At 46.0% G+C, this 25,380-nt stretch overlaps 1 protein-coding gene across 5 annotated transcripts in view; it reads left to right on the top strand.

Moving 5' to 3' along the window:
* MDGA1 (MAM domain containing glycosylphosphatidylinositol anchor 1) overlaps positions 1–25,380 on the top strand; it is a 214,940-nt gene that overhangs the window by 31,420 nt on the left and 158,140 nt on the right. For all 5 annotated transcript variants that reach the window (XR_005256310.1, XM_038131762.1, XM_038131761.1 and 2 more), the window contains exons 3-5: positions 16,647–16,786; positions 19,541–19,715; positions 24,049–24,245. Coding sequence is in view for 4 of the 5 variants with exons in the window: in XM_038131762.1 (XP_037987690.1) it covers positions 16,647–16,786; positions 19,541–19,715; positions 24,049–24,245 (512 nt within the window). In the remaining variant the exon portion in view is untranslated. The remainder of the gene's footprint in view (positions 1–16,646; positions 16,787–19,540; positions 19,716–24,048; positions 24,246–25,380) is intronic.

Raw genomic sequence — 25,380 nt, 5'->3', positions numbered from 1 at the left:
ATATAAGTAGTACCTGCACCCTCCCAAATACAAGGATGTGTGATGTGAACTCAGTCACGTGAAATATCTGGAGGGCTGTTTGCGTGTATGGAGACACTGGGAGGGAGGTGCTCTGGCTGCATCTGCTGTGCTGGGGACAAAGCTGGTACTCAAGCAGCTAAAGCAATTGCCAGCAATTTTCCTTCTCTGGTGGAAATTGTTCTTCAAGAGACTTTCCAAACGCTTCTCCATCCATGTGCACTTGGAAGTAGCTGTACTGCAGAACACTTCAGCAGCCACATTTCTCATGCTGAAGAAATTTGAAGCTGGTATGTATTTTTGCAGTGCCACTGAGCTGGTGGCACTTGATGCATAGGACTGGTAGCTGCCGGTGCTGCAGGGGGCTTGAATCCTGCACAGCCTCAAGAGTGAAATTTCTCTACACCTCCAAGCTAGTGACTGGAGATCAGAACTTTGGGTGTATGGGAGTGGGACCCTGTGGGTTTACAGCTTTCTTTCAGCTCTCTTCTAGGTCTCCAAGCATATCTCACCTGGTTGCTGTCTACCCCAGGCAGCAGTTCCTTTGTAAAAGTTGTGGGGTCAGAGCTGTGATGCTTTAGATTTGTTTGGTATTTCTCACTGCATTGAAAGTGTTTGTGCGGTGCTCAAGAGTTCTGGTTACCCAAAATCAGCCTTAAATTGAATGGTTATCACCAGACACAAGAAAATACTTGGCAATGTCTTGGAGACAGATGATTTTGGGCTTAATTAATGGAGAGCAGTCTGTCCCCACATGCATCTGTCTCTGCTTCCTCATGCTTCCTATCGGTATCAGCTTAGGTTTGTTTTTAATTGTTTTTTTAAGTGTTGCACAGAACAGTAAAACCCACATCAGATTACTGAGGATATTAATCCTTCACACTTCTCTAGCACATTACATTTCATCCGATAACAGAGATTTGCTTTACAAACATTAATTACAAAGCTTCATAACCCCCCTGTGAGGAAGGTAATAACCACAATAAGACTTAGCATTTATATGATTTTTGCATCTTCAAAAAGTTGTATAAACACTAAGCTTTAAAGTACCCTGCATGACATGGTAGCGCAATTATTCAAATAACATGTGGTGAGACAAAGATGCACCAAAAAGGGGAGAACCTGCTTGCCCAAGTCACACATCAAGGCAATTACTAAGTACTCATTGCAGATTACTCTTGATTTTGGGGTTTCTTTCTCAGTCTGTGTCTTCCTTGGTGGCATGACTGAGATGTATGAGAGTGGTAGAAGGTGAAGAATAATCTGAAGACCATTAGGTCCATGGAAGTGAGCAAAAATACCGGATGCCATGTCTCCTGGATGGACTTGGGATAGTTTGAGATTAATAGTGTCCTAAAGAGCTCATGTCAGTGCTCGATGGTGACTGCTGGTTTGGAACATTGCTGCTGCAAACAAAATCATTTGAAGTGCATTGAGCAGCTCCCCAGCTACCTCGGGTGACTTTCTGCCTCCTCTGTGGCAGGCATCAACACAGAAAGCTCATAGTTGATGACAGCCTGTTGTTCCCCACATGTTTTAGGATATGATCAAACAGGGAGAGAAGTCTGGAGGCTTGGTGGTTGTAAGATATGACAGAGTGGCTCATTTTTTGGATGTTCAGCAGCATGCATGCTTGTTGGCCTGTGGAAGGAGCAAAGTCCTGGTTGTACCCACTGCAGGAGAAAGACATGACTTGTTTTTTTCTGCCCTAGGCAGTTTCTTAAGTTTGTCCAGGCTAACTTCTGTCCCTCCAGATGAGGATTAGCAAAAGTAGTTTTCAAAACTCAAAATGGTTCTTTTTCCCCAAAATTTATAACAAGCAAACTTTCATCACGTCGGGCGAAATGCCCCAAAATAGATGTGCTGCCCATCTCAGTGAAACCAGCTGGTGGTGCCTTGGTGGTTAGTGACATGTCTTGTGGGACAAACTCTGGGACATATCTTCACAGTCCCTGTCAGCCATCAGTCTGGTGGACTGCTGGAGAGGTATGCTCCTCTGAGGCATAACCAGATACAGAGTCTTTACCCTCAGTGCAAAATTGGAGTAGACTGATACTGGGGGTAAAACTAGAGTTTAGAAAGTGAACCAATTCTTTGCCTGATGGGCAGCACCCAAAAAAGGATTTGCTCATCTAGGGGATGGAAATTCCAGTAAATTCACATTTTCAGAAGATGTGCATCCTTTCCTCTGCGGACATTTAGTCTTTTACATGGGAAGCCCACTCCCTAGTTTTGTGTTCATTTGTCCCAGGGTGTTCTGCAGTAGGCTGGCTTGTTTGAGTTCTTCTAAGAAAGGAGGCTGGTTGCAAGACTTTGTTGTCTGTGTGGGTTTGCTTTTCTCCTGTCCCCTTCAGAGACCAAGGGACCATTTTGTTCTCCAAGGGATGGACTGCTCTGTGTCCACATGCAGCTGAAGGATCAGGAATGTTTTAAATAAAGTGAAATTTCTTACTAATATCAAGAAAACATCAAACAGAGCTGAAGATAAGTGATTTCAAAATATACTGAGGTCTTAGCCTGCCCTTGGCCTCGCCTAAGTAGGCCAAAGCTTTTTCCCTCGCAGAAGAGAGCTTGAGAACAAAAGTCTTTAAAGAGCTTTCCTCTTCAGAGATGCTTCAGCTTTGAGACTGGCGCCTGTCAGCATTTTAGTCTCTCATAGCTTTATTTCCTTCATGTCAAAGATCATCTTACTTCCTTTGCAAAGCTGTCAGCCAGACCCTGGCTGCTTTGATACGGCTGCATTAGTCCCCGAGTCCCCTGTTGAACAAGCTGCTCAACAATGTTTGCACAAATGCATGATCTTGGGTAGAGAATTAATCCCTGTTCTTACCCCCTGTGCAGTCAGCCAGCTGAGAAATTATTTTAAACACTATCCCATGTGGATTAGTGCTTTCTCAATTTCCTCTGCAAGTCGCTGGTGTTTCAGACGATCTTTTGACACTGCACAGACGCAGAGTAATAAATTCATAACCTTGCTTTGTGGAACTTTAGCTCCTAAGTTCATTGCTGTTGGTCTCTCACTGGGGAACAGCCAAGCCTTCATCAGCCTGCCTCACTTCTCCTTCCCTGGGTTTCAGCTGTAATCAGATTTTTTTTTTTTTTTGCAAAACTCTTTGCTAATCTGTTTTCATTTTTCCTTTTTCCCCCCTCTTCTTCCCCCAGTCTGATTGTCTCAGCTGCTGCAGCTGTTTGTCAGAATGAACTCCATCATTATAGCCAGGATGTGGCATTGCCCGAGTTACCCTTAGTTTGCAGGGTTTGGGGGATGCTCCTGAGGCCAACATCTGGCACTTGTGGTTGAGGAGACCTGTTTATAGTCACAACCCAAAGTTCATCCCATTTGAGATGAACTTCCAGTAGTGTGTTAGTTAATCACAGTAGTTCCAGTTAATTAATCACATGTATATCCAGTGTGTGGCCCCATCTCACTGGGAATAGCTGCAGGTGGAAGGGAGCCTACTGTTATGATTCCACTTCTCACATGAAAATAATGTTATGATACACTAAATTAATGTTAACTTCTGATTATTAAAAGATGCCTCTGCCCAAATTAAGTTGCAAATGAGACTAAATGCCAAAGTCAATAGTACAGATTTTATTTAACAGAGGGAGGGTGTTAGAGAGAGATAGACACATTGTAGTCACCACCACAGGGGTTCCTGCTGGTCTCTTCTGTGGTGGGAGTCCCCACGTTCTGGATGTACCATTTCTGTGCAGTCCAGGTCACATATATCCAAGAAATGTATGCGCCACTCCCACAACTTGGGATGGCATGTCTGTAAGCAGCTGCTTCCTTTTCTCACGCTTTGCCATGATGGGAATTTTTGTCTGGATGGGCTACCCAGATCCACGTTATGAGGCCCGGCATCTTCCTGTTGTTACCATCTGCACTTTCATCCCAGTATGCATTGTGGAATTTTGTCCATTGTGCCAATTCCAAACCTTTCACATCCATGCAGGCCTGAATGTAACACCCTCCTGTTTCCCATCTCAGCCAGTTGTGGTGGCTTATCCTGAGGAAATTTCCTTCTTTGACAGTGCTCTGAGACAAGTTAACTGCGTTCTTTGAGTCCTGACAACTACACAGGGCCGGAAGTGGTAGCTCAGAACTGAAGAGGCTGCAAGTGAACTTGCGTTTTATCAGCTCTGAAAATGCCTGGAAATGCCACTTGTCCACTGGGCATTTGCTTCCTTATCACCACCTAAGCCTCCTGAGCAACAATAAACAGAAAATTGGAGTAAGGAGTGCCTGCCCAGGAGAGGCAGTGAGCCAGATGTGCTGCACAGCTGGAGAGGAGTAGATGGATATTCTATTAAATGGAAACAATGCAGACTGCTGTTACGGTGTCAAGAGTATTTCAGTGCACGAGCTGCATGTGGTGGATGTGGAGTGACGGAAAATGCTCCCTGTGCAGAGCCTCACAGAGGCAAGGGGTGGCTCCCCATGTTCTGCCAAAGCAATGGGCAGGGGGTAAACAGAGACCAAGAGGCTGTAAAAGACCTTCTTCTAGATTTTGTGGGCAATGGGAGATAAAGTAGCAGCTCCTGCAGCCCAATTTCACTACCTTAAAATCAGTCTTAAAAGTATAGTGGGCTGGCTGTCAGATGTGCACCGCTGCCCTCTCCTGTGTGCAGGGGGGATGCTGGGTGTGAACAAGGCTGTGTGTGTTGCACACCCCTGTCACTTCTGGACAGAAGGACCTCTGCCCTCTCCCATGGTGCTGGAGTCCTTGGGTGCCTTTGCACGTGAGGACGCCCTTTGACACAATGCCCTGCCTGGCAGCTTCAGAACAGCGACTCAGTGTTTTGTGGAAATGCCCCCAGCAGATCTGGTGGTAAGGATAAACTCAATTTTGGACATAAAACTGGGAATTTGATATTTTTGTTTCATGTGAAAAACACAGCTTACCTCTACAGATTTACAATGCATAGTCCTCCCTCAAAGAATGAATTTGCACAGAATTTGCAAGTCAATATATTAATTGACTTGAATTTAAGATTAATTTTTTAAGTATCCTCAGTAAGGAATTTAGTGTTTGTCAGTCTGTTTCTTTGTCTGGAACTAATAATGTAATAACACAGGCTCTTCAAACATGGTATGTAATTAGAATTCATTGAAATCTTATGTCTAGGCTAAATTTGAAGAAAATAGGTTGTAATTAAATTAAGTTATTAACAGTTTCTATATCTAATTATTGTGACTATGTGGTTCTTCTCTGGGTTAGGTGGGAAATCATTATCCCAAACTCAAACCAATTGAGGACTTCAAGTGACCACTAATTCAGAGAGGACGTATGTGCAGTTAAGACATCCCAAATAATAAGTCTTTTCGGTTATGGTGATTCACACCAGCAACATTGTGACTAAGATGTATTACTACCATCGGCTCCAGCTGAGATGGAACTGAGGTTTAAAGATACCATGTATTTTCCCTCTTATTCTGGACCTTTGGCATAATGAGCAGAAGAGAAATGAGTGCTCCCTTACCCGGCTATATATGGGGTTTTTTTTTCACCATTCAATTAATTTTCTGAATAAGCTATTCCTGCCCCAGGGAATAATTGCAAGATTTCTGTGCTGTTTGTAACTCTTCAAATAGCTTTGTGCACTGCTACCTTTTACCTCTGTTTTCACCTGGATACAGGTCTTGCAATAAGGTATCAGAAGCCTTCTGCGTCCACATCTACAACATGTTACATGGGTTCTGGCACTTCTTATGGGGAAGGATTTTCATTCTACCCTCTGCCCCTCCTTCCTCTCCCCTCTGTCTTTACTGGGAGAAGAGGAGAAGGCAGAGAAAACAAAGAGTTGACAGAGATTAATATGCTGTATGAATCAAAGCTTCTGGAAGTGGTTCTGTGGGTTAGTTACTTTCCTGGTGAGAGTAGGAGTCTTCTACAAAATTTCTGTTGAACTGTTCTTTTCCATCCATAGAAAAATGCCAAGGAACTTGGACAAGAGTATTTTAAATGGCGTCTATCTAGCACTCCTTTGTTGCCTATTTTGTTACAGCTAATTAAAAGAGAAAAGCCTTTTAATATTTAAGCACCATTAACTCGGCTGAATTATTAAATGTCAATTTGCATTATGTGCATAAAAGGATCAATAAACAAAGAGAATAAAGCAATGGAGGTGGCTGGGGCTAGAGAGATGTCAGCTCCTCTTATCGGAACCAGAGAGAATTGCTCGCCTATCTGCCAGTTTGTGGTTGTTAATTATTGGTTCTCCAGAGGGAAAGTACCAGAGACTTTCTAGGACTCTGCTCGCCAAAGGCACTGCAGGGATGTAAAAGATGCTGTCAAGATAAAACATTACTTGGCTTGTTTTCCAGGGGTGTCACTCAGCCTCTGTTGCCTCGGTTCTGTTGACAATTTGCTGGCATTTGCTTTTGATGCTCTCTCCCTTCCTTTCGGGTGGAGCTTGGCCTTTGCATTGTAGACTGGAATTAGGTATGGATTGATCCCTGGCCGTGCTTTAGGCTTCCTGCCCAAGGATGGCAGAGCACGATAGCAGCCCTTCCCACTTAACAGCAATGCCTGGGGGATAAAAACTTCCGTGTTTTTTTGTGAGGGCCTGCATTGGAACTCATTCAAGCACACAGGCTTCTCTCCATGGAGGGGCTGTGTCACAAGCAGCCTCCATGTATCATCAGCAGCGTCTCCAATCCTTGATCCTGCTGGGAGCAGATGGGTACCCAGCAGAGGGGTGCCAAGTCTCTGTGGTGCCCGTGGTCCTGGGCATCTCTGCCAGGTTTGCCAGTGAGTGGTTGTGCTGGGGTTGGTGCCATGACTGGCTGTCCTGTCCCATCAAGTGGCTTGGAGCTGAGAGCTGATCTTGTGCTTTGATCCCCTGGGAAGTGACTTTGCTGCAGGGGACCTGGGGTGTATGTGGCATGGGCACCACTGTTCCTAGAGCTTTGGAGAGAGACAAGTCCCTGCTGCCCACCATTTTTCAGTAGTAAAATTGGGCTTTAGACAGTTGAATTAAGGGGTAGCGTTTGTACTTCCATCTCTTTCTATGTTTTGTTCTAAAATGGCTTTCAGTGGAATTTTATTTCAGTGGCTTTTTCTTGTGTCTCTTACCACTCTCTCCTGCTCTCATTCCCCTGTCCCCCCCTCCTGCCCTCTGTTTTACAGTTGAAATAGCCTTTGCTTTCCATGGAAGATGGGGATAGCAGTAGGTAAACATGGCCATTTGTTGAATCTTTCCTCTCCTGTGTGAAGAGAATGTTTGCACTGCCATCATGGCATGATTGCCCTCACATCCCCAGCTCATTCTGAGCCCTGTGGATGGGGCCCTGGAAGCAGTGGAGCTGTGACAGGTGAGGACTGAGGATTGATTCAGTGCTTGAATATTTACCCAGCTTCGCAGCCAGGCTTTGTGGTCTGCACAGAGCTCTGTGCCTCTGCAGAAACTCTCCTGACAGAGGTGGATCTGCTTTGGTCATGTATATAGGGAGGTCTTTGGGAGAATTGGGGCACCAGGTAGTCAGTGCCTTGCTTTGCTGCCCTATGTCTGCACATGTCTGCTCCTCTCTGGAGCTAGCAGCCCTAAGAGTACATAATCCCCTTTGGCTCTCCATGTAGAGAGAAGTTCTCTCCTCTGAGAGCTCTTCTCTGCCAGTCCTTCTCCTGCCCACTAGTCTCCAGTTTCCACTTTGGCATTGAAGAATTTGCACCTCAGGTGCATTTAGCATTTTGAACAGCATCATCTGGTGTTGCATGGAAATGCTCCTATTATGCAATTTCTGATAGTGTACTTTGATTGCATACTGGTTTGGGGTTTGTTCTATTTCTTCTGTTTTGGTTTTTTTTTTTTTAGTATACCTGGAGCTTGAATTTGTTTCTCTTCCTGTGTTTCTGGAGTGGGTTTTAGCATGTCGTGTGACTCTGCTGGAGTCATCACCAGCAAAGTCTGGAGCATTCCCCCTGTGTCCCACTAGCTGGGGTATCCAGTCTGAAGCCACTACCTCTGCTTTGCCTTATTTTTCATGATTCAGGAACAGCATTTGTCATCTGATATTTTTTTCTGGTTTTGATGTGAAAAGGAGCCTGTAGTTATTCATTGATTTGAGTTCATGCACCTTTGCTTCTAATCTAGTTGACAGATGATTAGCAAATTGACTTTTTTTTCCCTGTTTTGAAGGACTGAAGTATCTGTGTTGTATTCTCCTTTTATGTCCTATGTCAAATGATCCAGCCATGAAACAACAGATGAGTTTCAAAGTACTCTGGTTTAAAGATCTGTGCACATGGACCTCTTTGTTGAAGAGTCACTGTTGTACCAAAGGGGTTCAAAGTATAAAAAGGGAGAAAAAGAAGAAGAAGCAGCACCAGTGGTGCTTCAGAAATGAGCTAATCTTGAATTCAGGGGAGAGAGAGTAAAGCCCCTGGGACCATTCAAACAAAGCCCATTTGCCTGCACAAGTTATTGGCAGCAGATGGTGGGGACATCATCTGTTAGACTTTGCTACCAGTGCTGGCAAGCTGCAGCATGGCTCTGAAAGGCATTTTTCCTGTCTGGGAGGGGATATGCAGCTTCAGTTGCTCCTGCATGCTGTGACAGAGAGACAGAAAAGGGGGAGCAGAATTGTGAGTTGCATCTCCATCTGAGCCAGCCTTGGCTCTCTGGTGAGCCAGCTCCTTGGAGGCCCCTGGGGATGGGTGCAGTGAAAGCTAAAACCAAAGGCCAGAGAGTCTGCATTCCTTCTGGATGCCTGTAGCTGTTCATTGCCCATCAGAGGGTGGTGGGTGCATGGAGCAGCTGGAGATGGGCTTAGGGGACTGGAGACCTGGCGTGAGTTCACGTAAAGGAAAAAAATGACCAAACCTACCAAGGAGCCTGGTGCTCACCTGTCCTGCAGTACTCACCTCTTCCTGCAGCACAGGTGTCAGATAAACAAGTGTCTGTGCTACCCATGTCCAGTTGAGTACCTCTCTTTGTAGCCCTTTTTTCGCTGACTGGACTGTTTCATTTACCAGCTGACAAACAAGTAATTCTGTTAGTGGTCTACATCTTCTAGATTAGAGGATTTCTCCCCCAGGCTACTTGCCTGATTTGTGTTTTCCCCTAAAATGAATGCTCAGGAGATTTAAGTGGCAACCAGAGAAGAAATGTGCAATATTTTGAGCAATCAACTTGGCAGCATCATCTCACCCAAGTGTGGCTCTGTGGCTCATTGGGTTTTGCACCAAGATTTAGAGACACACGTCAGGCTCTGTAGCTGGCACAGCAGGAGGTGGGTTGAGAGAGATGATAAAGTCTCTTTTAGGGCCATTATGAGACAGGCATGCTTTTTTCATTTCCCAACCAAAGCTGGAATCTTCCAGGACAGTGTTGCTGAGGTGCAGGCTCTGACTGCCACTGTTTCCAGAGCCCCTAAAGATTTGAAGACAAGCTACTTCATATTGCTGGCATTGAGTTGTCTATAGAAATTCCACTCAGGCACAACAGTTAGGCAGCAATGTAGAGTTTATGCCACCATAATGGTCTCTGTGTGTAACCTCTGTCACTTGATCTTATCAAACAAAGTTGCTGATCAATTTTGCTGTTCTACTTAGTGCTCTTAAATTTAGGTAGACCTACATTTTGGAATATAAGGAAAATAAGAATGTTTTGGGAACATCTAGGAAAGCTAGTGAGCTGCTGCAAGCAGTGGATTTGGGGATTGAGGTGATCACTGATGATCTGGTAACTGATACCTTAGTAAAGCACATTATCCTGCTTTGGTTTAAAGTTGAACAATGGTCTCAGGAGCAGGTGTTGCAGTCACTGGGGGGTGTACCTGCTATTCATGACATCTCATATGATTTTGTTGCTGGCATTTTTCTAAAATAAACAAAATTATAGAGATGCTTCAAGGAAGTGACATTGATTAAGCAAAAAGTTATTTTAAGGCTGTGGAAATCATCTGGCTGAGCTTTACAAAAAGAAACTTGGTTTCTGGAGATGCAATCAGACAGAGATGTAAAGACATAGTCTTGGTCTCTTCCAAGTGAAAAAAATCCCATGCTATTTCAAGTAGCCAAATTTCGTGCTCTGTGATTACTTTCCACACTTCTGTCATTTCTCTGTGCACTTCTCATTGAAAATTTTATTTTTTTCTCCTTGCTCAAGAGTAGCTGTGTAGCTGTGAAGTGCTGTGTGGGGTTAGACATGGTTCTTTGCATATCTTGTGAGTGGATGTGGGTTTTTTGTGGGTGAATTGATGTTTGTTTTTTTATCATGATCAGTGTACAAACACCAAAGGAGTCAGTCACATTTTGCTACTGAAATATGATGTGTTTCCTGCAGCAAATTTAGGCCGGGTGTTCAGTAAGCAGATTTTTTTTTCTTTTTTTTGAGCATATGTGGTTTGGGCTGCAGTGAAAACACTGGGGCATGAGACCTGAGGAGCCTCAGTGGAGATCTGCCTTGTTTGGGGTTGTACCCCCTTAGGGTTGGGGTTGTTTGGGGTTGACCCCCTTTGGGTCAGTAGGCACGGAGGGCTTCCTGATGTCTTTTGGTTTAGGACAGTACTGTGGTAGCACAGAGCTGCCCAGGCAGCACATGACTTTGGAAGAGTCAACAGGAGGAGCTTGGATGAGACAGAAGTCCAAGGAGTGGCAGGAGACCCAGGACTGTAGATATGCTTTGATCCTCTGCTATCCCTGGGCCTTCTGCATTGCCTCTCTCTGTGCTGCGGGACCAGCCTGGCCTTATGTTAAAAGCTGGAGTTTAATCAGACCAAACTGTAGAAAGCACCTCCCATGGGGAAAGTTCCCTGCAGGGACTGGGCTCCCTTTGTATTTCACTGGGCAAAGAGGCTGCGAGGGGAGAAGGTGAGGAGAAGGAGGTCCCTGAGCAAGCACCAGGGCATGTGTTTGGAAAATGGTGGTGGCACTTGGTTTGGGAAGTGGGCTCCCCTGGGCAGGCTGCACAAAGACATGCAACGCCTGAGCTCGATTACACCCACCCACTGCCACCTCCTCTCCCTCTGCTCTTGTGCTGGTCTTAACTGCTGACTGATGGGTATGGCTGGTTTTTCTTCAGCCATTAATACAATATTGATCCACAGCCCTGCTGACAGTGTTAATGGACACTGATTGTGTATTATTATTTCCATAATTGTCCTCAAGCTGGAGTGAATTCTCCTTTTCAAATGGCCCATCGATATCGTGCCCTGCATTGTGGGCTGGATCTGGCCTGGTTAATTTGTTTTGTCTAAAGTTTCAGCAAAGCCTGTGGTCTTCATCACTAGTGGAGCAATCAATGAGACCAGCAAAGCACTGCTGGAGTGCATGTCAAGGCAGTTTCTGTCCTCTCCCAGAGCAGGGGATTTGGTTTGACCATCAGGATGCTGCCCTTGCAGACCCTGCCCATTGTATGAGACCTTCCTTGCTGCTGCCAAGTGTTGCCAGCTCGTCTCTTCCCTTTATGCAAGTGCTGGCTTTCTTTTGTGCTCTGCTGAGGGGACACGACCCCTTCCTCATAGGTCTCCATGTTTGTGTGCCGCTGCTCTCCAGGCAGATCTGGGCATTGCTGAACAGAAGGGATAAAACACGACCTCCAGCAGCAGCTTCCAGACCCGAGCTGCCCCTTGGGTGTTGTGCCGTGCGTGGTCTGTAACTAACAGTGCTGCAGGGCAGTTCCTGGAGAGGCAGTTACTGACACTGTCTCTTCAGCAAGAAATTCCACATGTGGATTTCCTTAGCGAAATGCTTATTCAACCCCACCGTGGTCTATAAATACCATGTGATTTCCCATTTCTGGGAACTCCCTTCAAGATTCATCTGTTACATGCCACTTGCTCAGGATGGGAAAGGTGAGGAAAGGAGACAGACAGGTTCTTGAGAGGTTTAAGCTGCAGATTAGCAGCTGATGCCCTCCTCATTTGAGTGTAACTAAGGAGTGTGAGGCTGGGCAGCTTGTGAACAGGAATGGGAAGGACCTTGGCTTCTTTGCCTGAGGTATGTGCAGAAGAGGCTGAATGATATCTGCATCAGATACATGGAAAATAATTTCTTGCCTTGCAAAGCAGGGTGGTAGATTCAGGCTGAGGAAGAGGAAAGCTCTAAGTGCAGCTTCTCTCTCCCCACCCCAGAGAAGGATGGTAGCAGAGGTGGGTGGATTCAGTGCCCCTGTGCATTCAGCTGCAGGTATTGGCCCAGTAGCTTTAGAGATAAATGTTCTCCATCCTTGAGGCAGTCAGCAGGACGTGCAGATGGCAGGGATAGTGGTGGGACAGAGTCAAACATGGTGGCTGCTCTTAGAGTGCTGGGAAGGCAGCAGAGAAGTGCAGTAGGTGCTGAGCTGCAAAACAGGGGAGCAGCTGCCCCTGTGGGTGCTGACAGTGACTGAAGGAATGACAGTGCAGTATCTGTCACTCACCATCCTCTCTGTGAAGGAGCTCTTATTGTTGTCATTTTACTGATGAGATCTGAGGTTCAATAAGATGGATGGCTAGACCTGTAAACCAAATACAGATGACTCAGACCTCTCCAAAAGACCATTTCTCTCTCCTTTTCTACATTTTCATGGTATTAGCAACCTCTAAGCACCAAGAGTCTCATAAAATTTCGAGGTTATGGTAATAATAACATTGTACAGTACACTGCACTGGGAATAAAGTTATTTTATCCATTTCAATTTCCTTTTGTTTTAATGTGTAAATATATCAAATGAAAGCATAGTAGGAGATCTTGATGCAGAAGCCAAATGCATTAGAGGCCAGCCATTTTCTGAGCAAGGGCCTAATGCTGCATGTTCACAGTCTGATTTTTTTTCCCTTCTAAAGCATCTGACACTCAATATGTGACTGGCCTAGTTTCTCTGGAGGACTTTGTATTGGGAGCCTTCTCTAAGTTTATATCTTACCTGAAAGTTGAAGAAAAGTGATGATACCTCTGTCCCACAAAATTTCTGGGAACAGTCTGTCGCTTCTTCCCCCACAGAGGCCATCAGAGGTCTTTCTTGGACCTCTTCTTTGGGGTTGGCTGGCCTGAGGTGAGGGATTCTGCTCCAGAAGGACACAACAGGGGAGGCTGTCTCTGTTCAAGAGTTGTTCTGTGTGGAGCACTGCTGAGAATGGCTGTGGTTACTCCTTCATCTCCAGCCTTTCTTTGCCTTCCTAAGGGCCTTCTGTGGAACTGTTCATCTGAGAGGCATGGTCCTGCTGTCCTCTTGTGCTGGCAGTGTGCAAGCTGTCTGTGTGCTGAAATCCTCCAGGAGATGTGGGATGATGTCAAACAATAATGTATTTTGTTCAAGCACATTAAAAGTGCAATTAATCCTCACAGTCTCTCTGCCCATCTGTAATACAGCATGAGGTGACTTTCCCAGCCTTTGTGTGCTGTGACAGGCTGAGCTTGAAACAGAGACCTTCCCAAGTCTCATCTTAATGCGGTCCCCAAAGAACTGGGTTCGTTCATTGCTCAGCCCCCACCTACTAATGTCAAGTTATAACCAAACCAGAGGCAGTGTCTCAGGCTCCTGTGAGCTACCTGTGAGCTACCTGTGAGCTTTTCTTCCCAAGACAACTCCAAGCTTTCTGAGTTCCCTTTTGAGAGGTGTGGGTTCACACAGAGTTTAAGACATGACAAAATGGTGGTTGTTCTGCTGAGGACCTGGTGCTGTTATTGCCAGAGAAATGTTGCACCTTAAGCAGTGGAGGTTCCCTTAAAGTGATGTCCCTTTCCAATGATTTAGCTGAAAGGTGTTAGTGGTGGTGACACAAGGAAGTTCAGACACCTGCAAACAAAGCCAGATGTGTATACCCTTGCTTGTCAGCTTCAGTACAGCTCAGTGTATCCAGGGAGAATTTGGGAGAAGACCAGATTATGACCCATGGTTTATCCCCAGGACTATTGTTTTGTTGTAGTCTAGTGCCTTATAAGGATTAGTTTAAATAATGTTCCTCTCAAACTCAGGGATATGCCAGCAAATCACACCAAGGTATATTGGCGCAGAATAGTTGCACAAAAGCCTTCTAATCCTGTACCACTCTACCTAATGATTTTGCTGTGGAAGTTCCCCAAGTGGAAGTGCCTCTGGACCAGTGGTAGAAAAGTGTTACACAACACAGGTGAAATAATGGAAGTGGAATAAACAAAGGGAAGAATGAAAGTTGCAATGCTTACTTTGTATACCATATGGAGTACAGCAGAGCAACTTAAGAGCAACATTTAACTGGGAGCTAGAGCTGCAGATGAATGTTCTGATTGTCCGTGGGGTGTCTGGGAAATTAGTTTTTACAACAAGGTCATAGTTTGCAAAGGGAGAATAGAGCCACCAGCTGGCAAATGCAGCCCAGAGACTGTCAAAAGAGGTTACCAGAGCTTTGCTGCTTCAGGGTGCCAGGACTCTGCTGAAATGCAGCAACAGTCTGGGGACTGGGGGAATGTGGCATAGGAAGGGAAGCGATGGAGCCTCTCTTTTAATCAGCAAAGATCAATCAGCATCACAGCCTGTGTCTCAGCCCTGTAAGGAGTGCTCTGCAGTACAGTGGGGCTAAAGATGTTATGGCAGATCTGCAGAAAACTGATCTGAGGGCTGAAAGAGCACAAGAGGCTGTCATTTGGATTAAGGTGTATTAGTAAAGTTTATGTAGGCTTCTGAATTCCTCCCCTGGGACTGTTGGCTTGAGAAGCATTCATTATGTCTTTTCCTGATAAATCACTATTTTAATTAATGTATTTACATATCTACATGTATGTCCACACATGTTTTTGTGTAAGCACATATACAGGTTTGTGCTTTCTCCTGGATTCAACAAGACTCTCTGCCATCCAGGCAGGGGAAGGTCACTCATCTCTCAGTCGTATCAGTGAAGTTTTAACAGTCAGTTTTGGCATTCCATGATGGCTGAGCGATGGCAGGCATCTTGGGAGGCCTGCAGAAGGGGAAGACAGTAGAGGCTGAGGGATTTATCCATGTTTGTGCCATCGTGTTATTCAAATGGACATGTTGCTTCTGTTTGTCAACAATTTGGAGAGTAATAATAATTTTTTTAAGTGCCACCATGCTGGAAAGATGGAAGGGATGGAAAATGAGAGATTAGCTTGCTGTATGTGCAGTGCTGCTGCCTAGATGTTGGGTGGCCATGGCAGGCTGTAAAGCCCTAGCAGCAAGGGCAGTTTCCCACTAGACCTGTGTCCACTTTTGTGTCCCTGCAGCTTGGTCAGTGCATTGTGGTGACACCAGTTTGTAAAGGCTGATCTCAAAGGCAGATCTTCTCCACTACCCGAGCCCAGCCTGTCCTGCTGTCTGTACTGCTGGTGGATTAAACCAGCAAAAACCTGAGCACTTCTCTTGCCCACATGATTTGGTCTAGAGCATTTGCCAAGAAAGTGAAAATAATTTTTTAAAAGGCAGTTTTTGAAGCTCAACTAACGTTCAGGAAAAAAAATGGGTGCTTGGTTCAGCTTTAACAGGTTGCACAAAATTTATTCTGGCTTAGGAAGGCTCTCTAAGGCTCATTGCTTTAAACCCTTTGATCATCTCCTCTGTGGTTTGCTCATTTTTGTTGTATTCCACTAATGGGAGCTAGAGCTGTGACTCCAGAGTCACCTGAAAGCGTTCTTGAAAGCTGGGTAAGTATCCCAGGGGACTGTCAGTGAGGCACCAGCTCTTAGACATGTTTGTGGGTTTCTCTGTATCTTGAAGTGCAACTGGAGTTTCCCCCTCAAACAAGCGCAGGTGTGCGGCTGGGCTGCGCAGTCACCTTCAATGCAGCTCAGCCACTTCTCTGATCACACAAATGCTTTGGAGTAGGGAGCCAAAGGCTGTTTGCACAGAATTTCAGAGCTGAGGCTTTTTTCTTTATAAAATCTTGTTCTACTAGAGCTCATCTCTTTCTGCTTCTCATCAGGGCTGTTGTGGGATATAGGTGTTGTTTGGGGTTGTTGGGCATTTTATAACTTTGTTTTGGGAACTTTCTGTCGATGTACTTTTCCACTGCACTGGTCTTCACCCATTTTCCTGGCTGGACTGTCAGTAATTGGTCTCCATTAGCGGCCGTAGGTGGAGAAATCTCTACAGATTATGGGGTCCTCTGGTCCTGCAGAGGCTGTCTCCTCTGGCTCAGGGCTGAGACAGGCTGCTATTTAATATGGGAAAGACTTGTTTTCCCTGCAATGTCTGCTATGCCTGTTCTAGGGATATGTACTAATAGCTGTACAGAGCTTCAGGGCCCTTTCTTACTCTGCTCAGTAGTTATCCGAGCCCCCTGCAAGGTAAATCATAGTAATCAGGCTTATTTTAGACAGGCATGGAGCAGTTGTGATTTGACCAGGTCCCTGCTATAGCTGCTTGCACATACTCCTTTCTGGGAGAGATGACAGCAGGAAATGTTTAGTCCTCAACCTATGCAGGAGGGTCCGCCCCAAAAAAGTGCCATATTCTGCTTTTCAGTGTCTAGAGCTGCTCATCCCTACAGAATCAATGGTTTTTAAATAGTAATTGATATCAGTCACTCAGGAAATGGGGAAAATTGCTTAATGATATATCTCCTAAGATCTCTGTGATTCATTCCCAGAACTGCCTGGCTCTTCTCCTCTGTGGCTTATGAGGTCGGAGAAGCCACCCTGGGCAGTGGGCATAAGGAGATGGGCTACTGCTCATTTCCATCTTTACTTCTTTCCTTTCTACAGCTCCTGCTCAGGCCCAAATCATCCATGCTGGGCAAGCATGCGTGGTGAAAGAAGACAACATCAGTGAACGCGTTTACACAATTCGAGAGGGGGACACGCTGGTCCTGCAGTGCCTGGTCACAGGACACCCCCGGCCACAGGTAAGCCTCCAGTCTTGCCTGTCAGTCATGCTCCCCCATGGTACTTGTTTGTAGTCTCCACATAGAGGAGAACTGTGGGCAGTGGGGTGTCTAGCTTTTTCCGACATGTTGGACTCAGGTAGGGATGCCCCATTTTGCACTTAGCTTGTTAAGCTATGAAGCATTTAAGCTTGCTTTCATGGGAAACAGTCCACAAAGCTTCGCAGAAGCTTACAAAGATCTTCTTCTTGTCTTCAGTATGTGAAGTCCCTCCCAAAACCTAAAACTGAAATCTCAAATCTTTAACCCTCTTACTACAAAGTAGGAATGTCCTAGAAGATGCTTCCCATATGTGCTTACCTTACGAGATGGTCCTTCCTGGTCCGCCCATTTCTCAGCTTCTCTGGATGTACAGCCAAGGGGGTGCTGCTTGGGGGATTTTGGGAAGCTGTAGGTAGTGCACCTCACTGAGCCCCACACAGAACCTGCTGTTTGTTGCTTTGTGGCCACCAAGCAGAGGCAGAGTCAGACCTGCAGCACCGGACACATCCATGCTGTGATCAGAGACACAGTCCAGTGGGGAGGTACAAATTTGAGCTTGGCTAATGGTTGCAGTCCTGTGCAGAGGTTTGCACAGCCTCAGGCCTGTGTAGCCACTTCAGCACCCTTCTGATACTCAAGCTGGGCAGTTCAGTGTTAGTGGGGATGTGTCTGTGGAGGTACTGGCCTAGAGCACAGGTCTGCCAGCTCTGGGACAGAGCATGGTGGGAGAGGCAGCTGGTGCACACTGTGAGGCTGGATGTGCCAGAATACACTCAGGGGAGCCACGTGTCATACGTGCCTTGGCCTCGTTCCTCAGCCCTGCCAAAGATACTTGTGGCAAGAAGCCATGCATCTTCTCACGCCAGTTAATGCCTCCATGGGCTTGCTTGTGAGGAGCTACTCGGCAAGAGTTGATGACAAAGGCAAGGATTTGAAATGGTTTTTCCATCAAAATATCCTGGAAACAATAAAAAGAAAATTACCTGAGCCAAGTCAGCAAAAACAACCAGCCTAGGCTTGTGACAGTGATGGGCAAATGATACCTGTGTGCATCAGAAATGGGGAATTTGGTAGCAGTGGCCCTGCCTAAGGTTGTTGTATGCATGGAAAGGTCCTAGCAGGTTGTAGGGATTTGAGCCCGAGTAGCTAGAGAGATTTCTGGAGCGGAGCCTGTTGCAGACAGCATGCTAGTGTACAACACTCTGGCTTGTCATTGCCAGACCTGCACAGGAAACTCCAGAGCCTAGAACCAGGCATGACCAGGGAGACTGGAACCTGCATGTATAAAATGTGGCATGCGTCTTATTTATGGCCTCTCTCCTAATGAATTGATTTCTTCCCCAGCTAAGCTCTTATCCTAACCTTGGTTTAATCTTCTCTTTCCCTTTCTATCAGCCAGTCATTAATGCATGAAAATGTGTCCAAAATACTAAAATAAGATTGTGATCAAGAAGATTAAAGAGCTGGCTGAAGTGTCCTTCAAAGCAGGAGATGCCAAGAGTCTTGGGGCCCTCAGATAATTTCACAATCCTGCAAAGGCTGAATAAATCCATGGTCAATAGCTCCAAAAATCTGCTCAGCCTGGTGCTCTGATATGGGATGTAGACAAGCCTGTTCCTTCCAGAGCATCAGGACCAACCAGGTGACGGCAGTGAACTTTAGGCAAAGTCTAGAAGAGTAGCCAAGGTATTTGGTCTGTCTTATCTATGGCCAATGCTGAATGAAAGTCTCTCTTCTTTCTGCTGGATGATGTTGCTGGATCTCAGTTCCAGAGTCTAAATTGTCCCAGAGTAGGAGGCCAGCAGTCAGCAGACTTTAGAAGGGAGGTTGCAGATCTAGAAAACCAATGGGCTGAGAAAAGCCATCTCTCTCTTTCATTGTGTGGAGTGCACAAAACACAGGGGAAGCTTGTACTGCTACTGCAAGGGCTGTACCTCATTCCAGACAAAAGAGAAAGTCTTAAGTCTTTGGGATTGCTGTCTTCTTGCCACCATTCACCATGAACTATCATGCAGCTCTGTTGCCCCTTCAAGCCAGGATCTCGAGACATGTAACATAAGGATAAACAAACAAAAAGGTGGCTTGAAATCTTAAGGGATTTTTTTTCTTTCTTTTTTTTTTTTTTTTTTTTTATCTTTATAAACAGAGGAAAATCTTGTGTGCTGCGAAAGGATGACTTACAAAAATAAGATACAGAGTGGCTCCCGGTGGGAAAAGGGAAAGAGTCAGATAGCAGCTGCCTTTTCTCACTCATGGAAAAGCAAAAAAGTAGAAATAGCCTTGCTGTCCAGAAAAAGATGAGTGTGGACTGCAGTGAAAGCTCTGTACCTGTGAGCTGATGTCTGCTGTAGTGTCATAGCCTCCCAGCCACATGGGGTCTCAAGGCTGAACACTGAAAGTCCTGTGCTGTGAAAATGGTGGCATAAAACTGAGCAAGCTGCTGGGTTTGCAGGATCAGAGCAGGAGTGGCAAACATGCACTGTGTGTCTGGGTGAATTGAGGGGTTGTCCTGGACTCTTGGGCATGGGGATTGGCAGTGGACCGGAATCAGCGGCTGGGCTACTGAGACATACTGAGATCAGTAGTTGAGCTTTGGCAAGTCTGGCGGTGCTGTAGGACCTCTTTATGGAAGTAGCTAGGGAAGAGGAGGAAGAGCAACAAAGGGAGCTCTGCTGAATCTTGGGATCTCTGTTTTGTGTGCCTGATTCCATTTCTCTTGTTCTTCCCGTGCAGGTGAGATGGACCAAAACTGCTGGCAGCGCGTCGGACAAATTCCAAGAGACGTCAGTGCTTAACGAGACCCTTCGGATTGAGAAGATCCAAAGGCTGCAGGGGGGCCGCTATTACTGTAAAGCAGAAAATGGGGTTGGGGTCCCTGCCATCAAGTCCATTCGAGTAGATGTGCAGTGTAAGTCGTTTAGCGGCAACCCAGACCTTCCCACAGTTCTACTGCGTGTCTCTGCCTCGCTGCGGGGCCAGCAGGGAGCTGCATTGCCCTAGGACCACGTGCACCTGATTCAGGAGCAGAGGGACTGGCATGGTCTCCCCAGTGTCTTTTTTGCGTGGGAGATTAGATCCATCCCTGCAAAATACAGGTCTGCTGTCTTTGTGGTTCATTCTTACCTAGGTGTTTTGATGTCTGACAACACTGACAGGGCTCCCTAGCATGTGTCAGGGATGTAGCATTGGGTGTGGTGTCTGCTTTTTTTGCCTTCATTTTGAGGCTGACAGAGCTTGAAGCAAGCAATGTTTCTTGTAGTTATTAGTGCATATTAGGGGCAGTCCCGAAACCAGTGTCCTGTGCCCAGCATTGCTTCTTCTGTAGCATGCTGGAAACAGAGCTGGAAACTCTGAAATGCAGCTGAGGAGGCTGAGCTGTGATAGGGTGAATGTAAAGGTGACTCTACATTGCCCTGGTTGGTCATAGTGCCCATAATGTGAAGGTGACTCAACATTTCTCTGGCTGGTACCCATCCTTCTTGAGTCCTGAAGATGCTGCTAGTGGTTTTCCACTTTGGGCTTCAAGTTTTGAGGGTTTCTGTTAATGTTTGTTTCTTAGACTTAGTGTTTATCCTTGGGTCAAAAGGGAGGGAAACTAAACTTACTCTGTAAGGCCAAAATGGGAGAAATCCAAGATTTAATGTCTAGGCAGCTTGTTTTGCTCTCTTGGAGAAGGTTACCATTACATTGTCCTTGACTATCCACTATTCCAATTTTCTCCAGCCCAACTAACATCAAATCCCTCTCCTCACTCATAGTATTTTAGAAGGCAAGAAGTTGATGCTAAAAAGTTGTAAAGTATGATAAAGCAGCTGAATCCATCCCTGAACCTGTCATGAGCTGTTCTACATTCCTTCTAGATGTTCTCCTTCCTTCTGAGCTGAGGGGCACTGTTGTGGTCTGTCAGTGGAACAACCTCTGAGCTTCAAAACCCCAGTACATGCCTGGAGTCTGGACAGGCCTCTTTGCCAACAGCAACTTCTGCCTGACTGCTTCCTTTTAGTCCTGCTGTCCAGCCCAGCTGTGATGGGACTCTCACAAAATGTGCCAGAGACTTGGGCATCCTCAGCTTTTGGCAGGTTCATGATCCACTGTCTTACTGTATGGCTGGGAGTAGCTCCCATCTGTTCCTTCCTTGCCCTACCCTTTATTGGAGTAGTGTAGTGTGGGCCCTACCCTGTCTAGGCTGTGGAAATGGATTGCTTTAACAGCAGCCACTGCGGATGAGTGTTTTTTCATTGGCATTGCATCACTTTGTTTAGAGAAGTTCTGGCACCCACCCTAGATCTGCTTGGCTTCTCTGCCTGTTTCTTCTCCGTGTAGTGGAGGCATATGATAACTCTCCATTGCAAAGGATACTTGGTTTTCTCAAGGCTTAGTGTGACACCTTGCCAGGGCCTGTGTCTCTAGGAACAGGACTGTGCTATGAATCTCTTCATGCCCTGAGGGTGCTCCCATGGTGCAGGCTGGAGCTAGAGTGATGTAGTGTCCCGTGGTCCCTCATGCAGCTCTGACCTGTAGAACTGTGGGGCAAATGCGGTGGCCAAGGGCTTTCTCATACTAACATCTACTCTGCAGATGGACTTGGTACTGCACCTCTGTTCTGCTCGCTTGGTTTTTGGGGAGGAGAGACTATTTTCTGCTAGTATTTGCAGTAGGTACAAGGGAACACATGGGAAAAGCCACAGTTTTTGTTGAATGCTCACCCAGGCAACCCTCAGCTGAATGAACCAGAATTTGAAAAACAAACCCCTTCTTTTCCTGCATCCCATTTTGTAGTTGGAGGTAAGTAATCACTCTCATGTGTACCTTGGTGTCCTTGACAGCTGCTGCTAGTCCTCAGTCATACTTATAGTGTTTGGCAGTGAGGTTGCACAGAGAGCGTAGTTGGTGCCAAGAGGATATTAAACTGGAAACACTAACCCATGTAGCACAATATTCCTCTGCGTCAAGTGGGCATCAGTGGGGCTTAAAAGTATTGGTTGGATACTGGCAGAGAGGCACCTGCTATTCTGAGTATTTCCATGTGGGAGAGAGAGAAAGTGAGGAAAAGAGTGAATGTTTACAAGCTTTTATTGTGCATGAAACGTCCCATGTGATCATCTCCATGAACAGCCTTGGGCCAAATTTATCACTGGAGCAGTTCACTGACATCAGTGGCATTACTCGTACATCAAGGACATACACATTGTCATAGGTCTTATTTTAGCTTTTCTCAGGAGGGCTAGACCTAGAGCTGACTTCTACAAAAGAGGGCTGAAGAATTCAAAGGACGAAAGTTTTAGCAACCAGAAAGAAGATGTTGTTTTCTGTGTGGGGAGTAGCTGGGAGCCAGGAGACTGGAATGGTGAGCTGCTTCTTCAGTTAGTAAGGGAAGCGTTTTACCTGCTGAGAAACAGTCTCAGAAGGACGGCAGCTACAGAGTCACTCATGTGAAGTTTGAATAAATAAAGTAAGGTTAAAGACAAGGAAGGAGAAAAAGAGGAGAGGCTGTGCTCAAGGTCCTGGTCCAAAAGAATTTGATGTTCAGTCATCCTATGGCCACATGAAGACAGCACTGTATGGAGAGGAGACTTTGTTTTCCATCTGCATATGTTTTTCTTCAGCCGTGGGTGTTTTTTGGTTGGTGGAGATTTTTTCTGGGATATATTTTGTGTCTTGTCATTATTCCATTAATGGCTCTACTCATATCTCTGAGCTATGGTCAAGCAGACAAATTTCAGGTTGCATAACAATTGCTGTCTGCCGAGCATACTGCTCATTAAAAGATGCAAACCCACAAGCTGACACTTGTGATTCAGCAGACAGCATACATTGTTTGGATGACATGTTAGCAGAAACTAATCCCTGCTTCCCTCTTCCTTTCTGGAAGTCAGATCTCCAAACTTATAAATCTGTAAAATAAAATATTGTGAAAATTAGGTGGCATGGGAGGGCAGGAGGTGATGAGGACATTAAGCATGTGCAGAGGATCATGCTGGCAGCACAAGAGGATACTGGGTACAAGTACCTTGGTTTCCTTGCAGCTGAAAATGGCATCATAATGCTCCTGAAAATATAGAATTGCTTCAACTTGAGCTCAAAAGGTGCCTTATAGACATACTTAAAGACACAGGGATTGATTTCTGTTTTAGAGGGCCAACTCTTGTCAAAAGGGATATTTACATTTAACTTCAGTCTCAAAGTGGTTTTGTGAGGAGAAAGATCCACTCCCTCTGAAGTGTCCCCTGTGCTACCTTGATGTTCAAACATTGATACCTGCTGCAACTTCTGAGAAAATCATCCCTTTTTAGCATGTGGGCAACTGTAGGGGGGCAGTGTGCTCTGTGTGGGTGGAGAAAATCCTCTTCCTGCAGGGCTACTGCTTCTGTCCATGGAAATGTAGCCACTGATAACCATTTATTCAGTCATGGTGGCTGCGTGTCTGGTGCAGGTACAATAAGGGAATTGAAAGGAGCATTTTCTGTAAAGAAAGAGAACAAAAGAATCTGATCAGTTTAGGGAGGGGGAATGGTGATGCAGTGACTAGAAGTTGCCAAAGGGCAGTTGATACAGACTTTGAAGAAAATACATGGAGGATATTTAGTAGGAAGTGAGAGAAATTATGCATACCTATTACAGTGTTTTGCATCGCATATTACTGTGATTCCTCACAAGATTTGCTCTGTATAGATGACTTTCCAACTCAGCTCCTTGAATTGTCCTGATTTTTTACTTTCATTCCTTGTCTTGAAGGCTTGAATGTCATTTGTATGGACATCTCACAGCCGTGGCCTTAGCCCCACAATTTCAGGAGAGATTGGGAACTAGAAGATGGAGAAATTATGATGGATCAGAGCTTCCTGGGATCCTCTCAATGAAGTAGAAAGTAGTGTTTTTCTGTGGGGGGGTACCACTGAGGAAAATGAGGCAGCCCACTGCTTTGAGACACATGTGGCAGGCAGGTGGGTTTTTCTGAGGACTTCATGGGGCTCTGCAAACCAGAGACTGCTGTCTATTCTCTGAAGGTTTGTGTGGTGAGCGGGAGAATTCTGGCTTCTCCTGTGTGTTCCCTTTATATATTGGTTGTACTACCTGCCCTCAGGTAGTAAAACTGCTCTTAAATCAGCAGTTTCATCAGCCAGATGCGTGGGACCTTCCCCTCTCCTCAGTGGTACCTGGAGCATCATCTGCTTTGCAGGCTGTACATGCAGACCAAACTTTGCTAACAAGGGCTGCGACCCTCCTTACCTCCCTTGCAGATCTAGATGAGCCTGTTCTCACCGTTCACCAGACCATCAGTGATGTTCGTGGCAGCTTCTACCAGGAGAAGACTGTCTTCCTCCGCTGCACGGTCAACTCCAACCCACCGGCTCGCTTCATCTGGAAACGGGGAGCTGAGACACTTTCTCACAGTCAGGACAATGGTGTGGACATCTACGAACCCCTTTACACACAGGTGAAAATAAGCAAACCTCTGCCAAACTGTCTTGAGTGTCTTGCTGCTGCAGGGCACTGTAGTGGGTGGTGTTTCCTTCCCTGCATGGATTATGATGCTGGGGAGAGGGTGCAGGCCACTGTAAGGAGTGCTGCCTCCAGAAGGGCAGGTAGACCTTTCTGCATGCAAAGTCCCAGGGTACAACAGCAGAGCAGTAGGAGGGAGTGTGGCCTAGGAGGACCTTTCCCTTTTTATCACTGTCCCTAGCAGTGACGCAGCTCCCCTACTCAGGTTATGGAGCTGTTGTATGGCTGAGACTAAAATCCAAAAAAATCCCAAGATTGGATTTCCTCTATCTGCCATCATTAATTTTTTTTTTTCTTAATTGAGTGCCCAGACTCCATATATCAGGGAAGGGCTTCCTGTTTAGCAGTGTGAGCAAATGACAGGCATTGCTGTGGGATCCATGAGTTTTTCTAATGGCCACAAGTAATGGGGAGCCCAATGCCTGGACACTTCCTGACTTGTCTTGGGACAAGGCGTCCGTGTCTTTTCTCCTTCTCCTGCTTGCCTGTGTTGGACTTGCCCTGCACAGGTGTTTACCTGGTGTAAGGTGTTTACCTGGTGTGAGGTGTTTACCCTGCACAGGTTTCCCCTGTAAACACCATTTTCTTCACAGTAATTAGTTGGCCAATGCGATGGGAGATGCAAGGGAACTTTTCTTTTGCCAGGGCATTCTGGGCACATTACCCTAAGCTGAGTTCAGGAGCTGAATGTACTTTAGATGCTAATCAGCACCAGTACTTCCAGCAAGGCTGCCAGGGAGCACATGGCAGGGATGGGTGGGAAAGGAGGACTGAAAGGGCAGGTCCCCAGGGCTCCTGTTTCATCCCAAGCACCTTCCTGCATTCCCAAAGCTGGGCCCAGAGCACATTCTGGCTGAATTTGATTTCTGAGCAATGCCCCAGGCAACCTTTAAGTTAATGTAGTCATGTTCATATTTTATTGAAACACGCCATCTCTGTAGGTCGTGGAAATGGGCATCCAAATGGAAATATTCAGGGGGATGAGGAGGGAGGAGAGAGCTGCAGGTTAGTGGCAGATTTGCAGGAACACTGCAGGTCAGAGCTGCTGTTTGGCCCCGAAGACAGCTTTG

The sequence above is a fragment of the Motacilla alba genome, chromosome 3, assembly GCF_015832195.1.
Source record: "Motacilla alba alba isolate MOTALB_02 chromosome 3, Motacilla_alba_V1.0_pri, whole genome shotgun sequence".
Classification (NCBI taxonomy): Eukaryota; Metazoa; Chordata; class Aves; order Passeriformes; family Motacillidae; genus Motacilla; species Motacilla alba.
This window is presented reverse-complemented; position numbering and strand designations above follow the sequence as displayed.